Source organism: Lithobates pipiens, unplaced genomic scaffold, assembly GCF_037356315.1.
Source record: "Lithobates pipiens isolate NorthernLeopardFrog02 unplaced genomic scaffold, aLitPip1_a1.2 Scaffold_27, whole genome shotgun sequence".
NCBI classification, from domain to species: domain Eukaryota; kingdom Metazoa; phylum Chordata; class Amphibia; order Anura; family Ranidae; genus Lithobates; species Lithobates pipiens.
The window spans coordinates 106709270-106729375 of record NW_027507788.1 but is presented as its reverse complement, the minus strand read 5'-3'; the positions used below and the strand labels follow the sequence as shown (position 1 = coordinate 106729375).

The following is a 20106-nucleotide window of genomic DNA, read 5'->3' as shown; positions in this document are numbered from 1 at the left end:
AGAGGCTGGGTATACAGAGAGGGGAGAGGCTGGGTATACAGAGAGGGGAGAGGCTGGGTATACAGAGAGGGGAGAGGCTGGGTATACAGAGAGGGGAGAGGCTGGGCATACAGAGAGGGGGGAGGCTGGGCATACAGAGAGGGGGGAGGCTGGGCATACAGAGAGGGGGGATGCTGGGCATACAGAGAGGGGAGAGGCTGGGTATACAGAGAGGGGAGAGGCTGGGTATACAGAGAGGGGAGAGGCTGGGTATACAGAGAGAGGTTAGTCTGGGTATACAGAGAGGGGAGATGCTGGGTATACAGAGAGGGGAGATGCTGGGTATACAGAGAGGGGAGATGATGGGTATACAGAGAGGGGAGATGATGGGTATACAAAGAGGGGAGATGCTGGGTATACAGAGAGGGGAGATGCTGGGTATACAGAGAGGGGAGAGGCTGGGTATACAGAGAGGGGAGAGGCTGGCTATACAGAGAGGGGAGATTCTGGCTATACAGAGAGGGGAGAGGCTGGGTATACAGAGAGGGGAGATGCTGGGTATACAGAGAGTGGAGAGGCTGGGTATACAGAGAGGGGGGATGCTGGGTATACAGAGAGTGGAGAGGTTGAGTATACAGAGAGGGGAGAGGCTGGGTATACAGAGGGGGAGAGGCTGGATATAAAGAGAGTGGAGAGGCTGGGTATACAGTACAGAGAGTGGAAAGGCTGGGTATACAAAGAGGGGAGAGGCTGGGTATACAGAGAGGGGAGAGGCTGGGTATACAGAGAGGGGAGAGGCTGGGTATACAGAGAGGGGAGAGGCTGGGTATACAGAGAATTGAGAGGCTGGGTATACAGAGAATTGAGAGGCTGGGTATACAGAGAGGGGAGAGGCTGGGTATACAGAGAGGGGAGAGACTGGGTATACAGAGAGGGGAGAGGCTGGGTATACAGAGAGGGGAGAGGCTAGGTATACAGATAGGGGAGAGGCTGGGTATACAGATAGGGGAGAGGCTGGGTATACAGATAGGAAAGAGGCTGGGTATACAGAGAGGGGAGAGGCTGGGTATACAGAGAGGGGAGAGGCTGGGTATACAGAGAGGGGAGAGGCTGGGTATACAGAGAGCGGAGAGGCTGGGTATACAGAGAGTGGAGAGGCTGGAGAATGGAGAGGCTGGGTATACAGAGAATGGAGAAGCTGGGTATACAGACTTTCCTCCCTCCTCCACGGTCTGCACCTGCTCAGGAGCTCTGTGTGAGAAAGTTCCTCCCTACTCTATGATATTGGCGGAGCAAGGGAGGAGACTATCTCACACTGATCTCCCTTATCTGGCTGTCAGTGAACCCCCAAGTACTAGGTACTCAGCGAGAGTGCCGCGGGTTGTGGGAAGCACTGTGTCAGACAGCCCGGGACACTCCCACTGTAGGCCCTGGACTCGGGGCTATGGGCCTCAGATTCTGGGGCTCCAGCCTCAATAGCCACCCCTTAACAATGTCACTGCTGGGAGTTATGCAGAAACCCCCTATCTGCACAAAATAAAAATACATGCAGTGTTTAGCACTTCCTTCTAGCTGCACTGGAATTATTGGTTTGAATCTCAACCACAGCACGTGCATGTTCTCCCTCTGTGTGGGTTTCCTCCCATACTCCAAAGACATGCTGGTAGGTTATTGTCTCCTTTCTAAATTGGCCCTAGAATGTGTATGAATGTGAGTTAGGGACTAGATTGTAAGCTCCTTGAGGGTAAAGACTGATACATAGCTATCTCTGATTGTGAGGGACTGTCCCTGATTTGGGACTAAAGCCTGGTGTACACAATCGGATTGTTGGCCAACAGAGCGACAGACTTTTATCCAAAGGGCGTGTACCAGGAACTTGTCTTGCATACTAATGGTACACAACTGTCAGCCAACAAACACGAATGTAGTGACGTACTATATGGAATTTCAGCACTTTAGCGCCACCCTTTGGGCACCTTCTGCTAATTTTGTGTGTGATGATCATTGATTCCAAGCATGCCCATTTGTACTTTCAACTTGTGTGTGATGGACTTGTGTACAGACAATACGAAAATCTGACAACAGACCGTTGTCTGCTGAAAATTTACTAGCCTGCCATCCAACAATTGTTGGCCAAAAGTTGGACAACAATTGTCTGAAGGAGCGTACTAACGGCTGGATTTTAGGACAACGGTCTGTCAACAGACAATCCCCTGCCAACAATCAGATCCTGTGTATGAGGCTTAAGTCCCTCTTTCCTCCTCATTTTGGTCTGATCTATATAGATGTATATTAAATGCACTTTTTAATCTTTCAAAAAGTGTTTCCCAGTGTTCCCTGACACCCACAAGTGGCGTGCGATATCCCGGCTGGAGGTCAGATCCTGGGCGGGTGCGCCTGAGCGCCTTCATTCTGGGAAAATAGTGTCCTGGAATTAAATAGCGGAAACAGCCAGTGCAGCCATCCTAACTACATTTGCAGAACTGGTTGTTAGGGCCGGCCCCACCTGGCGTCTAGCAACCAGTGAGGCCAGGAGCGATGCTCATGCCTAGTGCGGTGCTGCTGTCTCCACCCACCTCGGCAGTCGGCATCTCCTCCGGTGCCCAGCGGCATGCAGCAGGGAGTCAGGACTAGTGTGATCTTCTTCAGTCTCCAGACAGTGTCCCCCGAGTCCCTCAGCCAGCCCACCTGCAGTGTGTTAGGCTGCCTCTGTCAGCTCAGAAGTGCCCGACTGCTGCTACTGCTTGGGCGGCAGGTCTGGTGATGGCAGAGCCAGGAAGCAGAAGTGGCAGAGGCTGTCAGGCTGACCTGAGAGGAGCACCAAGTGTTCAGACTCCAGTCCTGGAACTCCTCCTCCTCCCTGCATTCCCCCACAAAGACCGAGGACATGTGCTGTAGGAACACTGACAACGAGCTGCAGTAGGCCACACAGGTACAGATAACATGGGGCTGTGGCAGGGAAGAGGGCAAGCAGGACTTGAATAGGGTGGCTGTGAGGTGGGTGCTGTGCTCCTCCTAACATTGACATGGCATGGATTAATGGCCATCACTCCTCAGCAGCAGGGGCGGACTGACCATTTGGCCCCGGGCCACTAGGGGGCCCCATCAGGGTTGCCAGCCTCAGTAAAACCAGGGACAGTATGTAAAAATCTGTGTTTTTTTTACATCTGTCTCTGAAATGTTCCTTACCGACATCCTTTTGGTCTAAAAATCCAGAGATTATAGCTGCCCCGCCTCTCCAGTACCTTCTCAGCCAATAGAAACCTGTCTGTGTATACTGTGTGATTGTATACTGTGTGGCCCCATAATCTATGATTGCCTGGGGGCCCCATAATATTCTATTGCCCGGGGGCCCCATGAGTTGTCAGTCCGCCCCTGCTCAGCAGGGAGAGCGCTCTGGAGGAGTATACTATCTTGGTGCTCTCAGAGTGTCCCCTTACATCCTCCAGGGTGCCCCTCTACCTTTCCAGGGTGCCCCCTTACATCCTTCAGCATGAAACCCTGCACATACCCTACCACCATGAATACTTCAAATTACTGATTGTTGTCATGGTGGTTCCTATAATATCCCTCAGATGAAAGAAACCTCTGTATACTGATTCCATACCTTCCAACTTTTCCAGATGGGAATGAGGGACACCTATCAGCAAAAGTATGCAGGAATAGGACACACCCTTTGCCACGCCCTCTTAAAGGAGAACTGTAAAAAACACAAGATTGGTTAAACCCACAAGTACTTTTTTTTACCACTATGATTCCTTTATAATGGCTTGTGGAATTTACAAATGCAGCAATTTAGAAATCAGATGAAAAGTTTAGCACTGGAAAACACTTTTTGTTATATATATATATATATATATACTATACAACTATATAGAACAGACCAAAATGAGAGACAAGTGAGGAGGAATGAGGGATGGAGGGACGTTGCTCCAAATCAGGGACAGTTGGGAGCTATGTGATTCCATTTCATTTGATCCTCCTCCTCCCTGAAATTAGTTTTCGCAGGTTGGGATGTGTACACTAAAGTGCGCATGCCAATCTCACTCTACTGACAATCGCGCCCTCTATGGAGGCGTTCATATACTGAGAGAAAAACTCCCGGAAATGGTACTCGCCGTCGCGTGACGTATTTCCGCCCATACTTCCGTGTAGAGATCCGAGCTAGCACTGCCCGACTGGAAGATGGAGGACGGGGAAGAGCAGCAAGCTTTGTCGCCGAAGGATGTGAGTGACACACCAAGTGAGCCGGCACCGGGAGCTGCTGTATCTCCGGCCACCGAGGAACCTGCGGGGGAGACGAAGCGGAAAAGTAAAGTGTTTGTTGTTGTGTTGCTGGTATGACAGACAGGTGTACACTTCCGCCCATAGTGCCCAGTGTATAGAGATGAGAGCAGATGTGTGACCCGGGCTGTGTGTACACTGATCTTCATACACCTGGAGGTGTGCACACTGCCCTCCCTGTGTATGGACACGTCTGTATTGTCTTCTATGATAGAGAGAGAGGGGAGTTCATCCTCTGCACACATCAGGTGAGTGAATGTAACCTACCACTGATCTGGAGGCATTTTTCTGGTGGAAGTCTATGGCATCACCATGTGCTGGCACTGGGGATCTGATCTTATTCTGGACGGTGAGGACTGCCGCTGTGCTGACCATATAATAAGCAGTCGGCCACAATTGCCAACACTGCTTGTGTAGTTGTGGGTGGTGACAGCCATGACAGTCCCTGGCAGAGTCCTATGCGGTGGCGGCACTTCACCTTTGCCTGGATCCCCACCAATAGCAGGCTCTTCAGTCACTTGTCTCACCAAAACCGAGTCCCGGCCCTAAACTACCACCAGTCAGCCTGGTAAGTCACGGCACTGAAAGCCTGCCCCGCAGAGTGCTGCTGGAGTGCAGGAAAGGAGCTCCTAACTCCCCACACTTTTTAAAACGGAGCTTTACTTAAAAAGGAGAATTTCTGCTTTAAGCCCTCCTCCTCCACCCTCTACCTATTTTGGCATGTCATTTTTGTGGTGGGAGCAGGTACTTCATTTTGACATGTACCCGCTCCCACTTCTGCTCGGATTGTCTAGGCCAGTGATGGCGAACCTTGGCACTCCTGATGTTTTGAAACTACATTTCCCATGATGCTCCACTACACTGCAGAGTGCATGAGCATCATGGGAAATGTAGTTCCAAAACATCTGGGGTGCCAAGGTTCGCCATCACTGGTCTAGGCTATTCACATGGTGTTTCCTCCTTCCCTGCAGTCATCTAGGACACTTCACAGGTACTGGAAGACTGCGGGACCATTCAGAGTGCAGCTGTCACAGCCGGGTGCCCACATTTTAAAGTTTAAGTAAACACCCGCCCCCCAATCGTTTTCAGCCAAGGAAGCTACCATCTTTGCCTCTGTTTAATCCACAGCCACAGCTGTCATGATGCTGCACATGTGATCAGTTATTACACCAGCTATTGGATGGTTTGACAGTTGGGTTGAGAGCACAACCAATGAGAGTGTTACGTTTCTGGCATGTGCCATAAATAAAACGGTTTCATGGATGGGTTTACTTCCGCTTTAAGATGCCGGTAACCTAAAGGCTAGTGAAAAACTAGCCCAGAGGAGGATGACGCTGGATCCATGGTAAGTGCCCTATTATTAAAAGTCAGCAGCTACAGGATTTGTAGCTGCTGACTTTAATTTTTTATTTTATATATATTTTTTTATATTAACCACTTTCAGACCAGACCATTTTGCTGGCTTAAGACCAGACCACTTTTTGCGATTCAGCACTGCGTTGCTTTAACTGACAATTGCGCGGTCGTGCGTCGTGGCTCCCAAACAAAACTGATGTCCCTTTTTTTTTTTTCCCCCACAAATAGAGCTTTCTTTTGGTGGTATTTGATCACCCCTACGTTTTTTATTTTTTGCGCTATAAACAACAATAGAGCGACAATTTTTAAAAAAAAGCATTGTTTTTTACTTTGTTATAATATATATCCCCCAAAAATATATAAAAAACATTTTTTCCCTCAGTTTAGGCCGATACGTATTCTACATATTTTTGGTAAGCAATTTTATTGATTGGTTTGCGCAAAAGTTATAGCGTTTACAAAATATGGGATCGTTTTATGGCATTTAAATTTTTTTTTTTGTTTTTTTTTTTTTTTTTACTAGTAATGGCGATCAGCGATTTAAATAATTTTTTTTTTTTTGTGACTGCGACATTATGGCGGACACATCAGACATTTTTTACTCCTTTTTGGGACCATTGACATATATACAGCAATCAGTGCTATACAAATGCACTGATTCCTGTGTAAATGACACTTGCAGTGAAGGGGTTAAGTGTTCCTAGGGGTGTGTTACTAACTGTGGGGGGCTGGGCTTTGTGTTAGTGAACACTGATCTCTGCTCCAATCACATGGAGCAGCGATCAGTGTCACTTGTTGCTAGGCAGAACGGGGAGCTGCTGTTTACAACGGCATCTCCCCGTGAGACGATCGCAGGTATCCACAGCGATCGAGTCCACGGGACCGGACTCACGGCGGTCCCGGCTGGCACGCGATGGCAGGGCGGCATATAGAAATGGACGTACCTGTATGCCAATAAGCCTGCCCGTACCATTCTGCCAATGTATCTAGGCATGCGCCGGTCAGGAACTGATTAAAGACTGGAGAACCGCTTATAATTGCTGGAGCCGGTAGTCCTATGTTGCTGCCTAAAAGTTCCATGAGGCCTGATTCACACCTATGCATTTTTAGTGCATTTTGCAGATTTGCACTACAGAACATGTTCCATAGGAAACCATGGTAAATGGACTGTAGTGCAAATCTGCAAATGCACTAAAAATACATAGGTGTGAATCAGGCCTGAAAGGACGTGTGCTCACAGCTCTGTGATTGTGTCAGCACATTTCTGTTCAAGCAACTTGCAGAAGCTGACACAATGTAACCGGAATCGGCAGCTAGACAGATGAAAACACTAAACCTTCTGGGCTGATCAGCGGCACTGACTCAGGTGAGCTGAATAAATATGCTTCTGCCGGCATTAAAGCAGAACTTCACTGTCTGTTTTCCCTAAGATGCCTGCGTCAAAGCCAATTGATGAATCGCTGGGTTGAGGACATCACTGAATGCCATATTACAAGTATCCTGTATTTTTTGCTGCTGTTTAAATTTTTTTTTTTGGATGGGGGGGGGTCCTGAAGCCCCCCTTTAACCATAAAATGTCTTCTTACCCCCTCATCTCCCCCATCACTATTACTCCTACCCCTCGTACCACCTCACTGTCCTCCCCACCACTCCTACCCCTCGTACCACCTCACTGTCCTCCCCACCACTCCTACCCTTCATACCACCTACCTCACCTAAACTCGGGCACCTCCGATAATGGGATGCCATTCCTCCCGTTGATACCAATAATGAGGCACCATTCCTCCCAGTGACACCAATTGTACATAATGACAGTGTAAAGCTGCAACTGATCAAGCAGTGAAGGAGAGTGGGACCTGACATACAGAGAGGAGGAAGCCTGCAGGAGTAAGGATAAGGTACCTTATTCCTAACCCCCTTGACAAAAGCAAGAGAAGCATTTAAAGTGGTTGTAAACCCTTACAAACCACTTTGACCTACAGGTAAGCCTAGATTAAGGCTTACCTGTAGGTCCAAGAAATATCTCCTAAACCTATACGGTTTAGGAGATATTTGCCCGAAGACAGGCACCGCTGTCTACGGCACACGCGCCGTAGACAGCGGCGCGCAGGCGCACTGAGCGCGGCATTTCCAACAATGGAGCTGCCGCGCGTGTCGGCTCTCGTGTGCATGCGCGGGAGTGACGTCATCGCGGCTCCGCCGAATGACAGCGGCAGAGCTGCGAGACCCCACCGAAAAGATGGATGCGCCGGACTACAGGGGACAGCGGTGACATCGCTGGCTCCTGTGTCAGGTAAGTGACACATAACGGGCTACTATGCGAAGCATAGTAGTCCATTATGCTTTGCCTTTGCAGGGAATGAAAGAGGAAGTAAACTCATCAGGGTTTACGTCCTCTTTAACCCTTACATTGAAGGGAGCCACTACAAGGTCCAATAATTGGACTTGTCCTGACAAGCGCCCCCCCCACACACAGCCTTTCACTGGGAAGCTCCATGTATTGTTGCTCTTTAAAAAAAAAAAAAAAGTGGGAAAAGGGTATTTGTTTTTTCATATCTATACACAAATATTTTGTATTTTTCTTTTCTATTCTAAATGGAATGGGTTGTTTTTTTACAATCACTTTAACTTTTATGCTAACCTGAAGGTCAGGATTAAAATAGGCAGCAAATTCAAAATTGTGTCTATGTATATACTATATATTGTTGTACATGTAGGCATGGTAAAAGGACACTAATATATTGTGACCAATGTGAATGGTTCTGTGTGTGTAAAATGTTGCATAATATGTCGGCTCTATAGATACAAGAAGAAACGATAAAATACAAATCTGCCACTTCTGTTTCCTAGTTGATGTTCTGCTCAAGGCAGTTGGGGACACACCAATCATGAAAAATAAAAAGTGGACTATCGAGAGAATCCGCACTGTGCAAGGCCTTATGGACTTCATCAAAAAATACCTCAAGTTAGACTCTTCAGAGCAGCTGGTATGACTTTTTTATTTTATTTTTTTCTGACCCACAATTTGTATGGATCACTTAACATAGCACAAGGCATGTATGAACTTATTGCTACATTTGAAAGCTTACATTTTTGTACTTGTCTGAAGATTGGATATTAGTCTCCTTGTTTGCTCCAGTTATCTCCTTTTTCTCTGCCTGTTTTTTTTGATTAGCATGTTGTTTTTATCCGTTTTTTTTATTTATAATAATAATAAAAATAATAAAATAATAATTATTTAAAAATAACGTGAAAACACTCCTGCAAGGCTAGCTGGAATGTATGGTACGGGTGCGGCGGGGTGCTGGAGGTGTACGGAGGACCGGGCTGGTTTGATCATTTATTTTGGCAGTGCCCACTGATTAGGGACTTTTGGAGGGGTGTGACGGATACCATCCAAGCAGTCCTCTTGGTGCCGATTCCTCTTACGGTCGCGGTTTGTTTGCTGGGGCTGGTGGAGGAGTTGGCTCCTAGAAGGGCACAAAGAACTATGATATCTCTGTCTTTGTTCTATGCGCGTAAAGCCATCCTGTTATATTGGAAAAAACCTGAACCACCTACTGTGTCCTATTGGAAAAGCCTGATTAACAAAGCACTTCCACTTTACAAGGCCACGTACCTTAGTAGGGGATGCTCCAAAAAATTTGAGAAGGTGTGGCAGGGCTGGCTAGACGCCAAAGATACTTTGAATTAGTTTGCTGAGTGGGGAGAGGACTCCTGGATAGCCAATAGGAGCACGGGGCAGATTGATGTTATGTGCTCTGTGGGTTTTTCTGTTGTGCATTCGGAGTCAGGGTGCATCATTACTTTTTGGGGAGCCAGTTTTTCTTTGTGGAATACGGTTGATGACTATGACTATGAATGTGTTTAGTGATTTGTATTTGACTGGGGGGCTGCACAGGGGCATGGGTGGGAGGGGGGGGGTTTGGGTCACATGTTTGTATGTGTTGTTTGTGTTGAAAAACTGTTAATAAAAATAAATTTACAAAAAAAAAAAAATAACGTGAAAGGAGTCTAAAGGTAGGTGTTAAAGTAATATTTTTCTAGCTGCAGGGCTCAAGTGCAGGTAAATTTAGCCAGGCCTGTGTTATTTTAGGCCTGGTTGTTTTGATCTGGGAATGGGAGTGTCAGTATAGTGAGGGGTGTGGCCACCTCTACTCTGGCTCAGAGCTCCTCCCCTACTTTCAGAAGGATTGCTTTGGAAGGTAGGTTGGACTTGAGACCTGAGTGGCAGGCAGCTCATGTGAGGAGTCCTAACCAATTATTGGCAGGGGGCAGGCCTCCCATATAAGCTGGGGTCACATGCTTCCAGGAAGGAGTTGTGGAGCACAGGAAAGACAGCATGGAGTGCTGAGGTGCTGTACCAGGCGTTCCCACGCGGGAATGTGCGGTGCGTGGAGGAGGAATGGAGGAGCCGCTAGAAAGGAGTCCTAGGGAACGATCTTCATCTCTATGAGAAAGTATCAAGTTTCTGTGAACGGGGAACACAAGACTTGCATGCTGGAGAAGATCAAGTAGAAGTAGCAGTGACGTGGTGGAAGTAGATCGGCGTTCTGTGACTGGGGAACACAGGATTTTTATCCAAATGAGAAGGTTAGTGTAACATAAAGAAGCAGGAGAGAGTAGTGTAGCATGCTGTGTGACCAGGGAGCACAGCATGAACAGAAGTGGACAGGAACTTCCAATGACTGAGTGACTGTGTTAAATTCATGGAAGCTGGAGGGAGCAGCTGTATGCAGCTCTGACTCTTAAATTCATGGAGATGGCATCATTCTAATCTAGAGAGGAATTATTCAGAGTGATTCTTCTCCTCTTAACTGGAAGCAGTGAGTAGTAAATCTGCAGTCAGATATGCCAAGTAACAGAAGAAGCAATAGTCTGCAGGGAGGATTCTACATGGAAATCCATTTACTAGGCCAAGGCCATGGATGATACCCTTTCAAAGTAAAGTTTCTATGGGCATCTCATACCTCCCTTGTTTTATCCAAGTTATTTGCCATCGAGAAAGTGAAAATCAAATCGTTGACTGTTTAATGTCTTTACATGGTGCATGGGAGGTCGGCAGCAAGGTGATTGGCGGATTGCTATAACCAACTCAGCAACCCTTACGAGGGTACCGCTACATATAAAAAGAGAAGTCCAGCCTGAGCTTGTTTGGCTGGGCTTCACCTATGGGTCACAGGAGTGCAATTCATTTTTGCTCTCCTCTATCCTGTTTTCAGCAGAGGCGACTGAAGTCTGCTCTCTGCTGACATCACCAAGATCAGTCCATGCACCGCATCATCCCGACTTCGGAAGTCTGGATCCGCCAGGTGCCTGGACTGATGACAGTCTCAGCTCCCCGCTGAGGTGGACACTTACAGTCCCTCTACAGCTCAGCACTCCAGTGAGTGTGGAGGAGGAGAGCTGCTGATTGACAGTCGGCAACTCTCCTCTCTGGGACCCGAGAGAACCGAGTCATCGATTATGTTCAATGGCTCAGCTCAGTGCAGAGACGCCGGGGGACAGATGCAGCATTGATTATCTAAGTGAAGATTGTTAAAACTTGAATTTGGTAAACCCTATTCTATGATTTCATATTTCAACATTTGTCTATGCTCTCTGTGAAAGCCGATGCTGTATGTTGTAAATACACTGTATATGCCCCCTTTTATAACATAAACATTGCAGTTTCTGTTATCAAGAAATATCAGGAACAACTGATATCTAACATAAGATAGGATTTTCTGCAGAGGTATGAGAAGTGATGACCATAATCAAGTAGCATTCAATCTACTGGACAGAGGCACGGGGACCAGAAGAACAATGTGAACATGAAATTAATATCTACAAGCCGCCTTACCTTGTCACAGCGGGCACTTGCGTCTGCTGGTTCTACATGATTGGACAGTTGCCTGTCCTCGTGTGGTCAAGGTTTCCCTTGTAGATCAAGCTCCATTTCCTATTCTCAAGGTTCCTCTTGTAAATCAAGCTCTTTCCTATATTCAAGGCAGTTCTGGAGCCCCAGTGATGTGCTTCCTGTTTTAATGAATAATGAGCAATGTCAGTTGTGAAAGGCCTTTGTATGCTGTCCCCAGCCTAGTGTCCATAATCTGTGTATCAGTGACAGTTGATAAATTGCCAATATGAGGTGAAACTGTGGCATAAGAAAGTTGAGCAAACGACATTTTTCATAATTGAAAATCTCAGTTGAATGAGCCTATGAATCTATGAATGTTCTTTTGGATATAAAGGTTTTTATTTTTTACATCAGTGCGTGTAATATAGAATTGTTTGTTTTCTGTAATATAATATTTTTACCCCCTGATCATATCCTCACTTTTCTTGCTGGACTTTTTCCATCTCGCATCTATGGTCTATATATTTTTTCTTTTTTTTTTTTTCTTTGCCAAGCTTTCATTTTTATTTTTTTATTTTTTTTTCATAATCAGATTTTATTAAGATTTTACAATATATAAAAAAAAAAAAAATGGTCAAAGAAGACCAATATAAGGACAAGACTTGCACAGCTGTCTAAGAATTCAAAAGTGCAGAGCAAGTGCTAATGCATGTATCAATGCAAAAAAAAAAGTTTTAAAAACTGAAGTTTTTTCGGGAGCACTGACTTTTTAATGATGCTTAAAGTGAAACAATAAAAGTGTAATATTACTTTAAATTTCGTACCTGGGAGGTGTCTATAGTATGCCTGTAAAGGGGCGCATGTTTCCCATGCTTAGAACTGTCCCTGCACAAAGTGTCATTTCTGCAGGAAAAGTAATTTAACCACTTTTAGACTGGACCATTTTGCTGGCTTAAGACCAGACCACTTTTTGCGATACGGCACTGCATCGCTTTAACTGACAATTGCGCGGTCGTGCGACGTGGCTCCCAAACAAAATTCACGTCCTTTTTTTCCCACAAATAGAGCTTTCTTTTGATGGTATTTGATCACCCCTGCGGTTTTTCTTTTTTGGCTGCAAACAAAAATAGAGAGACAATTTTGAAAAAAACGCATTATTTTTTACTTTTTTTTTTTATAATAAATATCACCCAAAAATATATAAAAAAAACATTTTTTTTCCCTCAGTTTAGGCCAATACGTATTCTTCTACATATTTTTGATTAAAAAAAATCGCATTAGTAATGGCAGCCATCAGCGATTTTATGGCGGACACATCGGACGTTTTTGGGACCATTGTCATTTATACAGCAATCAATGCTATACAAATGCATTGATTCCTGTGTAGGGGTTAAGTGTTCCTAGGGGCATGTTACTAACTGTGGGGGGCTGGGCTTTGTGTTAGTGAACACTGATCTCTGCTCCAATCACATGGAGCAGAGATCAGCGTCGCTTGTTGCTAGGCAGAACGGGGAGATGCTATTTACAACGGCATCTCCTCATTCAGCCGCCCCGTGAGATGATCGCAGGTATCCCTGCGGCGATTGAGTCCGTGGGACCCGCGATCGGACTCATGGGGGGTCCCGACCGGCATGCGAGCGCGCCGCCGCCAGCGTGCACGCGATGGCAGGGCGGCATTTTAAAATGGACGTACCTGTACACCAATATGCCTGCCTATGCCATTCTGCCGACGTACATCAGCGTGTACGCCGGTTGGGAAGTGGTTAAAATCACTCGCAGCTATAATGAATTGTCGGCTCCCCGTAATACAGAGAACAGTCATTGAAAGTTATTGATAAAAAAATAAAAAAGCGTGGGGTACCCCCAAATTCAATTACCAGGCCCTTCAGGTCTGGTATGGATTTTAAGGCGAACTCCACGCCAAATTAAAAAAAAAATGGCGTGGAGTTCCCCCTAAAAATCCATACCGGGCCCTTTATCCGAGCACGCAACCTGGCAGGCCACAGGAAAAGACGAGAGAGCGCCCCCCCCCCCCCCCCCCCCCCCTCCTGAACCGTACCAGGCCACATGCACTCAACGTTGGGAGGATGCTTTGGGGATCTGTGACCCCCTCAAAGCACCTTGTCCCCATGTTGATGAGGACAAGGACCTTATCCCCACAACCTGTAACATAAACCTACATTACATGGGGGGGCGGAGTCACCGCACATCATTGGGGAAGCCAGGCTTTCCCACTTGCATCAGAGGGGGGCGGGGTCAGGTGATGGGTGGCCCCGCCCTCCTCGTATAAGAAAGTTCAGGCTGCCCGGGATCCCCGCAGTGGCTCCGCCAGTGGAGACAGAGGATGGATGGACTGCGCTGGAGGGAGAGATCACCCCGTCGCTGGATCAGATCAGCCTTTGCTGGACCCCGGAAAGATGATCATCATCCGTCGCTGGATAGCAAGAGTGGATTACCACTGCTGGAATCTTTTTAAAAAAATGTTTATATTCTTTCTTTGTGAAATGGTAGGGGTACTTTTGTACCCCCTTACCATTTTAAACGGGGGGGGCGGGATCTGGGGGTCCCCTTGTTAAAGGGGGCTTCCAGATTCTGATAAGCCCCCCCCCCGCCTGCAGACCCCAACAACCACCGGCCAGGGTTATGGGGATGAGGCCCTTGTCCTCATCAACATGGGGACAAGGTGCTTTGAGGGGCCACAGACCACCAAAGCATCCTCCCAATGTTGAGGCCATGTGGCCTGGTACGGTTCGGGGGGGGGGTGCGTGCGCTCTCTTGTCCCCCCCCCTTTCCTGCGGCCTGCCAGTTTGCGTGCTCGAATAAAGGGTCTGGTATGGATTTTTAGGGGGCACTCCACAGTATTTTTTTTTTTTTCATTTGCCGTGAACTTCCTCTGGTATGGATATTTAGGGGGAACCCTGTGTGTGTGTGTGTGTGTGTGTACACACACACACACACACACACACACACGTATATCATTTTTTTTTATTTATTTTTTTCTTTGACGCAGGGTTCACCTTTAATATCCATACCTGAAGGGCCTGGTAATTGAATTTGGGGGAACCCCACGCTTTTTATTTAATTTTTTTTTAATCAATAACTGTTCTCTGTATTACGGGGAGCCGACAATTCACTATAGCCACAAGTGATTTTAAATGACTTTTTTTTTTTATTTTTATTTTTTTTCCCCTGCAGAAATTACACTTCCTGCAGGGACAGTTCTAAGCACAGGAAACATGCGCTCCTTTACAGGCTTACTATAGACACCCCCCAGGTACAAAATTTAAAGGAATATTACACTTTTATTTAACTTTAAGTATTATTAAAATCACTGCTCCTGAAAAAAAAAGGCTTTTTTAAAACTTTTTTTTTTTTTTTGCATTGATACATCTCCGCTGGGGCAGGACCCAGGTCCCCAAACACTTTTTAAGACAATAACTTGCATATTAGCACTTTAGAATTTGAACACTCGAGTCCCATAGACTTTAATAGGGTTCTAAAGTTCACACGAAGTTTAGGTCTGTTCGCAGGTTCTGGTGCGAACCGAACAGGGCGGTGTTCAGCTAATCCTTACCCCTGTCTGGACTGACTGTTGTAGGAAGGGGTGTTTAGTGTGTATGTAATATGTATTTTTTATTTTATTTTTTTTCCCTTTCTATTTACAACTTTCACAAAGGTGCTGAATTTTCCAAGGAGCAAGCCTGAAGGCTTCTGATTTGTCAATTCTATTTCAGTGAAGTCCCCCAATTTTTATTTTTAACAAGAACTATGGGATGTGAAATGTCATTGGTTATGAGCTGCACTCATTTCCTCCACTTTTATATGAAGCATGCCTCATATTTAGTTCCCGTAGGTTATCTATGTTTTATGGATTTATTCTTCTACATTTACAGTTTATCTATGTGAATCAGTCATTTGCTCCATCACCTGACCAAGAAGTTGGCACCCTGTATGAGGTAAAAATATTTTATATGCTATGGGATTGTATAATGGTGCCATTTTTCTCTTGGGAGCTGTATAAAATAATACAAATAAGTACAAAATCCCCAGTGGCATACTTGCTAAAAGTGGCATTACGTGTAGCCATTGTGATTGCTCTAGGTACAAGCGACCAACAATACAACACATACGTATTGATAGAAACTATGATCTACAAGCACAGTTTCAAAATTTGGAATGCTATGTACACTTTACAGAAAACAGAATGCAATGCTTTGCAAATCCCATAAACCCATGTTGGTTTCACAATAGAAAACCTATATCAAATGTTTAAACTGAGAGCATGTATCATTTTAAAAACATCAGCCATGGAAGGATTTGCCCCCTTAATGACAGGCCATTTTTTGTGATGCGGAACTGCGTCGCTTTAACAATTGCGCGGTCGTGCGACACTGTACCCAAACAAGTTGTTTTTTTTATTAATTTTTTTGCCCATAAATAGAGCTTTCTTTTGACATTTGAGTTTTTATTTTTTACGCTGTAAACAAAGTGCGACAATTTTGAAAAAAATAAAACTTTTTATTTTATTTTTTTTGCTATAATGCATATCCAAATAAAAAAAGAAAAATTCTAAATATTTTTGGTTAAAAAAAAAAAAAAAAAAAAATACATTTTTAAATAGGTGTATATTGATTGGTTTGCGCAAAAGTTATCACGTCTGCAAGCTGTGGGATAGATTAGTGGCTCTTTAAAATTAGTTTTTACTAGTAATGGTGGCAATCTGCCATTTTTAGCGGGATTATTGCAGACAAATCTGACCCCAAATGATACTTTTTGTGGACCAGTGACATTATTGCATTGATCAGTGCTTTAAAAATGCAGTGATCAATGTAAAAATGACACTGGCTGGGAAGGGTTCAACAGTAGGGGCGATCAAGGGGTTAACTGTTCCTGGGTGTGTTCAAACTGTAGGGGGGATGGACTGGCAGGGATATGACAGATCACTGGGAACAGTACATCTGTCATGACATCTGTCAGAATGGGGATGCACCTTGTTTACAAAGGCAGATCCCCATTCTGCCTCTGTACTAGGCGATCGTGACGTCAAGTCCGCTCGACCCTTAGGCACACTAGTGCAGCAGGTGCGAGCTGCCGTACGGCTAGTAGCTGGTCGACTAGTGGTTAAGTAAGAAATAAGGTCATTTTGAAATTTATGGCAGCAATAAGTCTCAAAACAGGGTCATGTTTACAACAATGTAATATTCCCTCTTTTAACGACACTCTGTAAATGTCTGGGAATTGAGGAGATAAGTTGCTGGAGTTTTGGGAGAGGAATGTTGTCCTATTCTTGCCTGAGCATATGCTGCTCTAAAACGTGTGTGTGTGTGTGTGTGTGTGTGTGTGTATATTTTATATATATATATATATATATATATATATATATATATATATATATATATATATATATATATATATATATATATATATATAATATATATATATATATATATTTATTTATCTCAGCATTGATGGAGTCTTTCTAAATGTCCAAGTTGCCCATTCCATACGCATGAATGACCCCCCCCCCCCCCCCCATGCTATTGGAGATGCAGGCTTTTGAACTGAGTGATAAGCCCTGTCTTCTCTAGTCTAGAGACAACGGTGCCCTTGGTTGCCAAAAATGTCCACTTTTTTTGATTCGTCTGTCCACTTTACAGCACACTATTTTAAATGGCCCGGGAAGCCGATGGTGTTTCTGGATCATGTTCACATATGGATTCTGTGCATATGCCTTGAATTTTTGGATGACACAGTGATCTGTGTTCAGACAGTGATTTTTGGAAGCATACCTGAGCTCATGCAATGATGTCCATCACAGAATTATCCCTGTTTTTAATGCAGTGCCGTCTGAGGGCCTGAAGATCACCGTATCAAATATTACGTTTCGGCCTTGGTCTTGCACACAGAAATTTGTCCAGATTCTCTGAATCCTTTTATTATATGTACTGTGGTTGATGATATATTTAAGTTCATTTGCAATTTTACATTGAGGAAGATTATTCTGAAATTGTTAAATAATTTTACATGTAGTTTTCTTACAGATTGGTGAACCTTCTGAGACACTCTGACTCTCTAAGATGCTCTTTTTATACCAAATCATGTTACTGACTTGTTGCCAATTAACCTAGTTGGCTGCAAAATGCTCTTCCTTGTTGGTACCACTTACTGTGCCAGTGGAGGGTACATTCACATTGGAAGCAGGGGTTTGAAATCGTACAAGTGCAGCTGAACTTGCATGATTTCAAACCTGCATTTCATTGCAAGTTCGGTGGCGATTTGAAAGACATCTGTGTGGGTTCATGCACAGGTGTCTATTGATGAAATCGCCCCGAATTTGCCAAAACGAGTGCAGTGCTGGAACTATTTGAAATTGGTGGCACTGCAAGGTTGGTGTCGCACCGATTCAGACGGTGCCATTGCCTGTGATTTGACATGTCAAGTTACCCCCAATGTGAACAGGGCTTATTGTTGCCTGTGCCAAATTTTTTGAGATGTGTTGCTGTCCTAAATTTCTAAATGACCTTATTTTTTTTTCTTAAAATGGTACATTTTTTTCAGTTTGAACATTTGATATGTTTTCTATCTTAAAATATGGATTTGAGATTTACAGATCATTACATTCTGTTTTTTGTGTAGATTTTACAATGTCCCAATTTTGTTCATTTTTTTTTTTTTGATACAACCCCATATCCATTGATCGCTCTGTATTATGTTTTGATGTCTGACCCACATTTTATATGTTTAGTCGATCAGAAACACAGCTAGCATCAAAAAAGCTCATTAAAACTATCTATTGATTCATTTAGGTAATGGCAGTGGGTAAAACATCATCTTTTCAGCCTTTACAACCACTTCAACTTTCCTTGTACGCATGTAGATTTGGTTTTGGTATCCCCTAATTCCTATACATTTTTATTGGTAACATGTCCTTTATCTTATTGTGAAAAATACATTGATTTGTCTGATTTCTGCATCCTAATGTAATGTTTTCTTTTCTAGTGTTTTGGAAGCGATGGGAAACTTGTTTTACATTACTGTAAATCACAAGCCTGGGGATGAAAGTCCAGTGGTTACTTCTAGCACCTTCGCCTTTGTTGGTCATAATGGTTTCTTGCACCCTTCTTCATGTGACTGCTTGTTGGAGTGATCGGACTCCATTGAAGACACTTCAGTAGTTTGCTGTCCTTTGTATGTGACCAGTCTGTACAGCACTGCACATTTGTAGAGGAATCTGTTCTATTAAGACTGTAAATGTATTGGCCCAGCAGGACAAAGTAATTTGACAATTTTACTTTCTATTAACGCTTGAGCCTTTTTAAAGACTGACATTTTATATACAGCTTTTTTTTCTGTATTGCTTGCTAGTAGAATTTTCTCTCCTATACCCCCCACCCAAAAGAAGAATAGCTTCCATCTATGTTCCGAGAATGAAGATAGAATACCACAAGAGGAGTTCTGCAGGGGCATATTGGATTGAAGGCACTTGCAGAAAGAAGTAATGTGAATTCCGAGGACTTGACTCAGAAGCTGAGGCAGCTAATTGCTTAAAGATTTCAGTCGTTTTAGGCTGAGGATAAGCTTCTGGTAGAATCACTGAGCTGGAACTTGGAAATGTGTGGCAAAATAACTCCTTTCCTTATTCGCTTTTTTTTTATTTATATATGCTGAAGCTTGTGACTTTCTTCAAATATGTCTGTTAATGTTATCTATTGTTGCTGTTGTAGACGAGTTAAAAAAAAAAAATTCTCCCCTCCTTATTAAACGGCGTGCCCGTAGTCCTATCTTTGAGCTCCTATTCCAGAGAAAGGAAAAGCTTAAAGCGGAGCTCCACCTGATTTATACACAATAGCTCAGATTGATTAAACGGCTGTTCTAATTATGAAACGGAACATTATTATTATTTTATTTTTTTATTTGAACTGTACCTTCTTTTTTTTTTTTTTTTCCCCCATTTCTCCACTTCCTTAATCTGGGGATTGTGGATATGGGCGGGGTTTTGCGTCTAGATCGTCATTTCCTCGAACCGCGCTGTCTCCTGGGATCTTTTCTGACTGTTCCCAGGAGTCTGTGCTGGTCGATTTCTTCTTGGATTAGTTTCTCAGTTGCCGTCACAACGGGGCGTGACTTCCCACGACGCCGCCCGTTGTGATGGCAACCTAAGCTGTTGACGGCACTCTGATATTACGTACTGCGCATGCGCGAGATCGTAACTACAATGGCCACTGCATGCTGGGAGATCCACGTCAGAGAATCCAGGAAGAGAATGCCTATGGGCTTCACATGCCCACAGGCAAGATGAAAGCGATGGGTCGCGTTTTTTAAAAGAGGTCTTTAACAGAGAAAAAGGAAATCAAACGAATAAAAAACGGAACATGTGAGTAACTTATTCAAACCAGAAATTGCTTTTAAATGTCCCCAAAAAAATCAAAAAAAAATCAACATCAACAGAGGCAGTGGAACCCCGCTTTAACCACCTCCATCTCCCTTCTACTTCGAGGGAATAAAGCATTTATGAAAAGTATGGTGGTAGAGTTGAGGTTTTTGCTCTATAGAGACTATTGCAAGGCTGTGCAGGAAAACTATGACAATTAGTGTGAAGAGATGTTGGCATGCACCCCCTGCCCAAGGTTATGTGAACTGGGATATAT

The 20106-nt window shown here is 44.4% G+C and overlaps 1 protein-coding gene across 1 annotated transcript; it reads left to right on the top strand.

Annotated features, from left to right (window-relative positions):
• The first annotated feature begins 4120 nt into the window (after positions 1-4120).
• On the top strand, positions 4121-19342 carry ATG12 (autophagy related 12). Its single transcript, XM_077457320.1, has 4 exons — positions 4121-4291; positions 8470-8606; positions 15352-15414; positions 18458-19342. Exons 1-4 carry the CDS (start codon positions 4165-4167, stop codon positions 18515-18517), a joined length of 387 nt encoding a protein of 128 aa, XP_077313446.1. The 5' UTR covers positions 4121-4164; the 3' UTR covers positions 18518-19342.
• Positions 19343-20106: the final 764 nt, after the last annotated feature.

What these genes read in the sequence shown, in the direction of transcription:
- ATG12 (XM_077457320.1), top strand. Translation starts at nt 4,165, where the DNA reads ATGGAGGACGGGGAAGAGCAGCAAGCTTTGTCGCCGAAGGATGTGAGT. An exon ending in GGGGGAGACGAAGCGGAAAA is followed by an intron (nt 4,292 to 8,469) that starts GTAAAGTGTTTG and finishes TCTGTTTCCTAG; the next exon opens with TTGATGTTCTGCTCAAGGCA. An exon ending in TAGACTCTTCAGAGCAGCTG is followed by an intron (nt 8,607 to 15,351) that starts GTATGACTTTTT and finishes CTACATTTACAG; the next exon opens with TTTATCTATGTGAATCAGTC.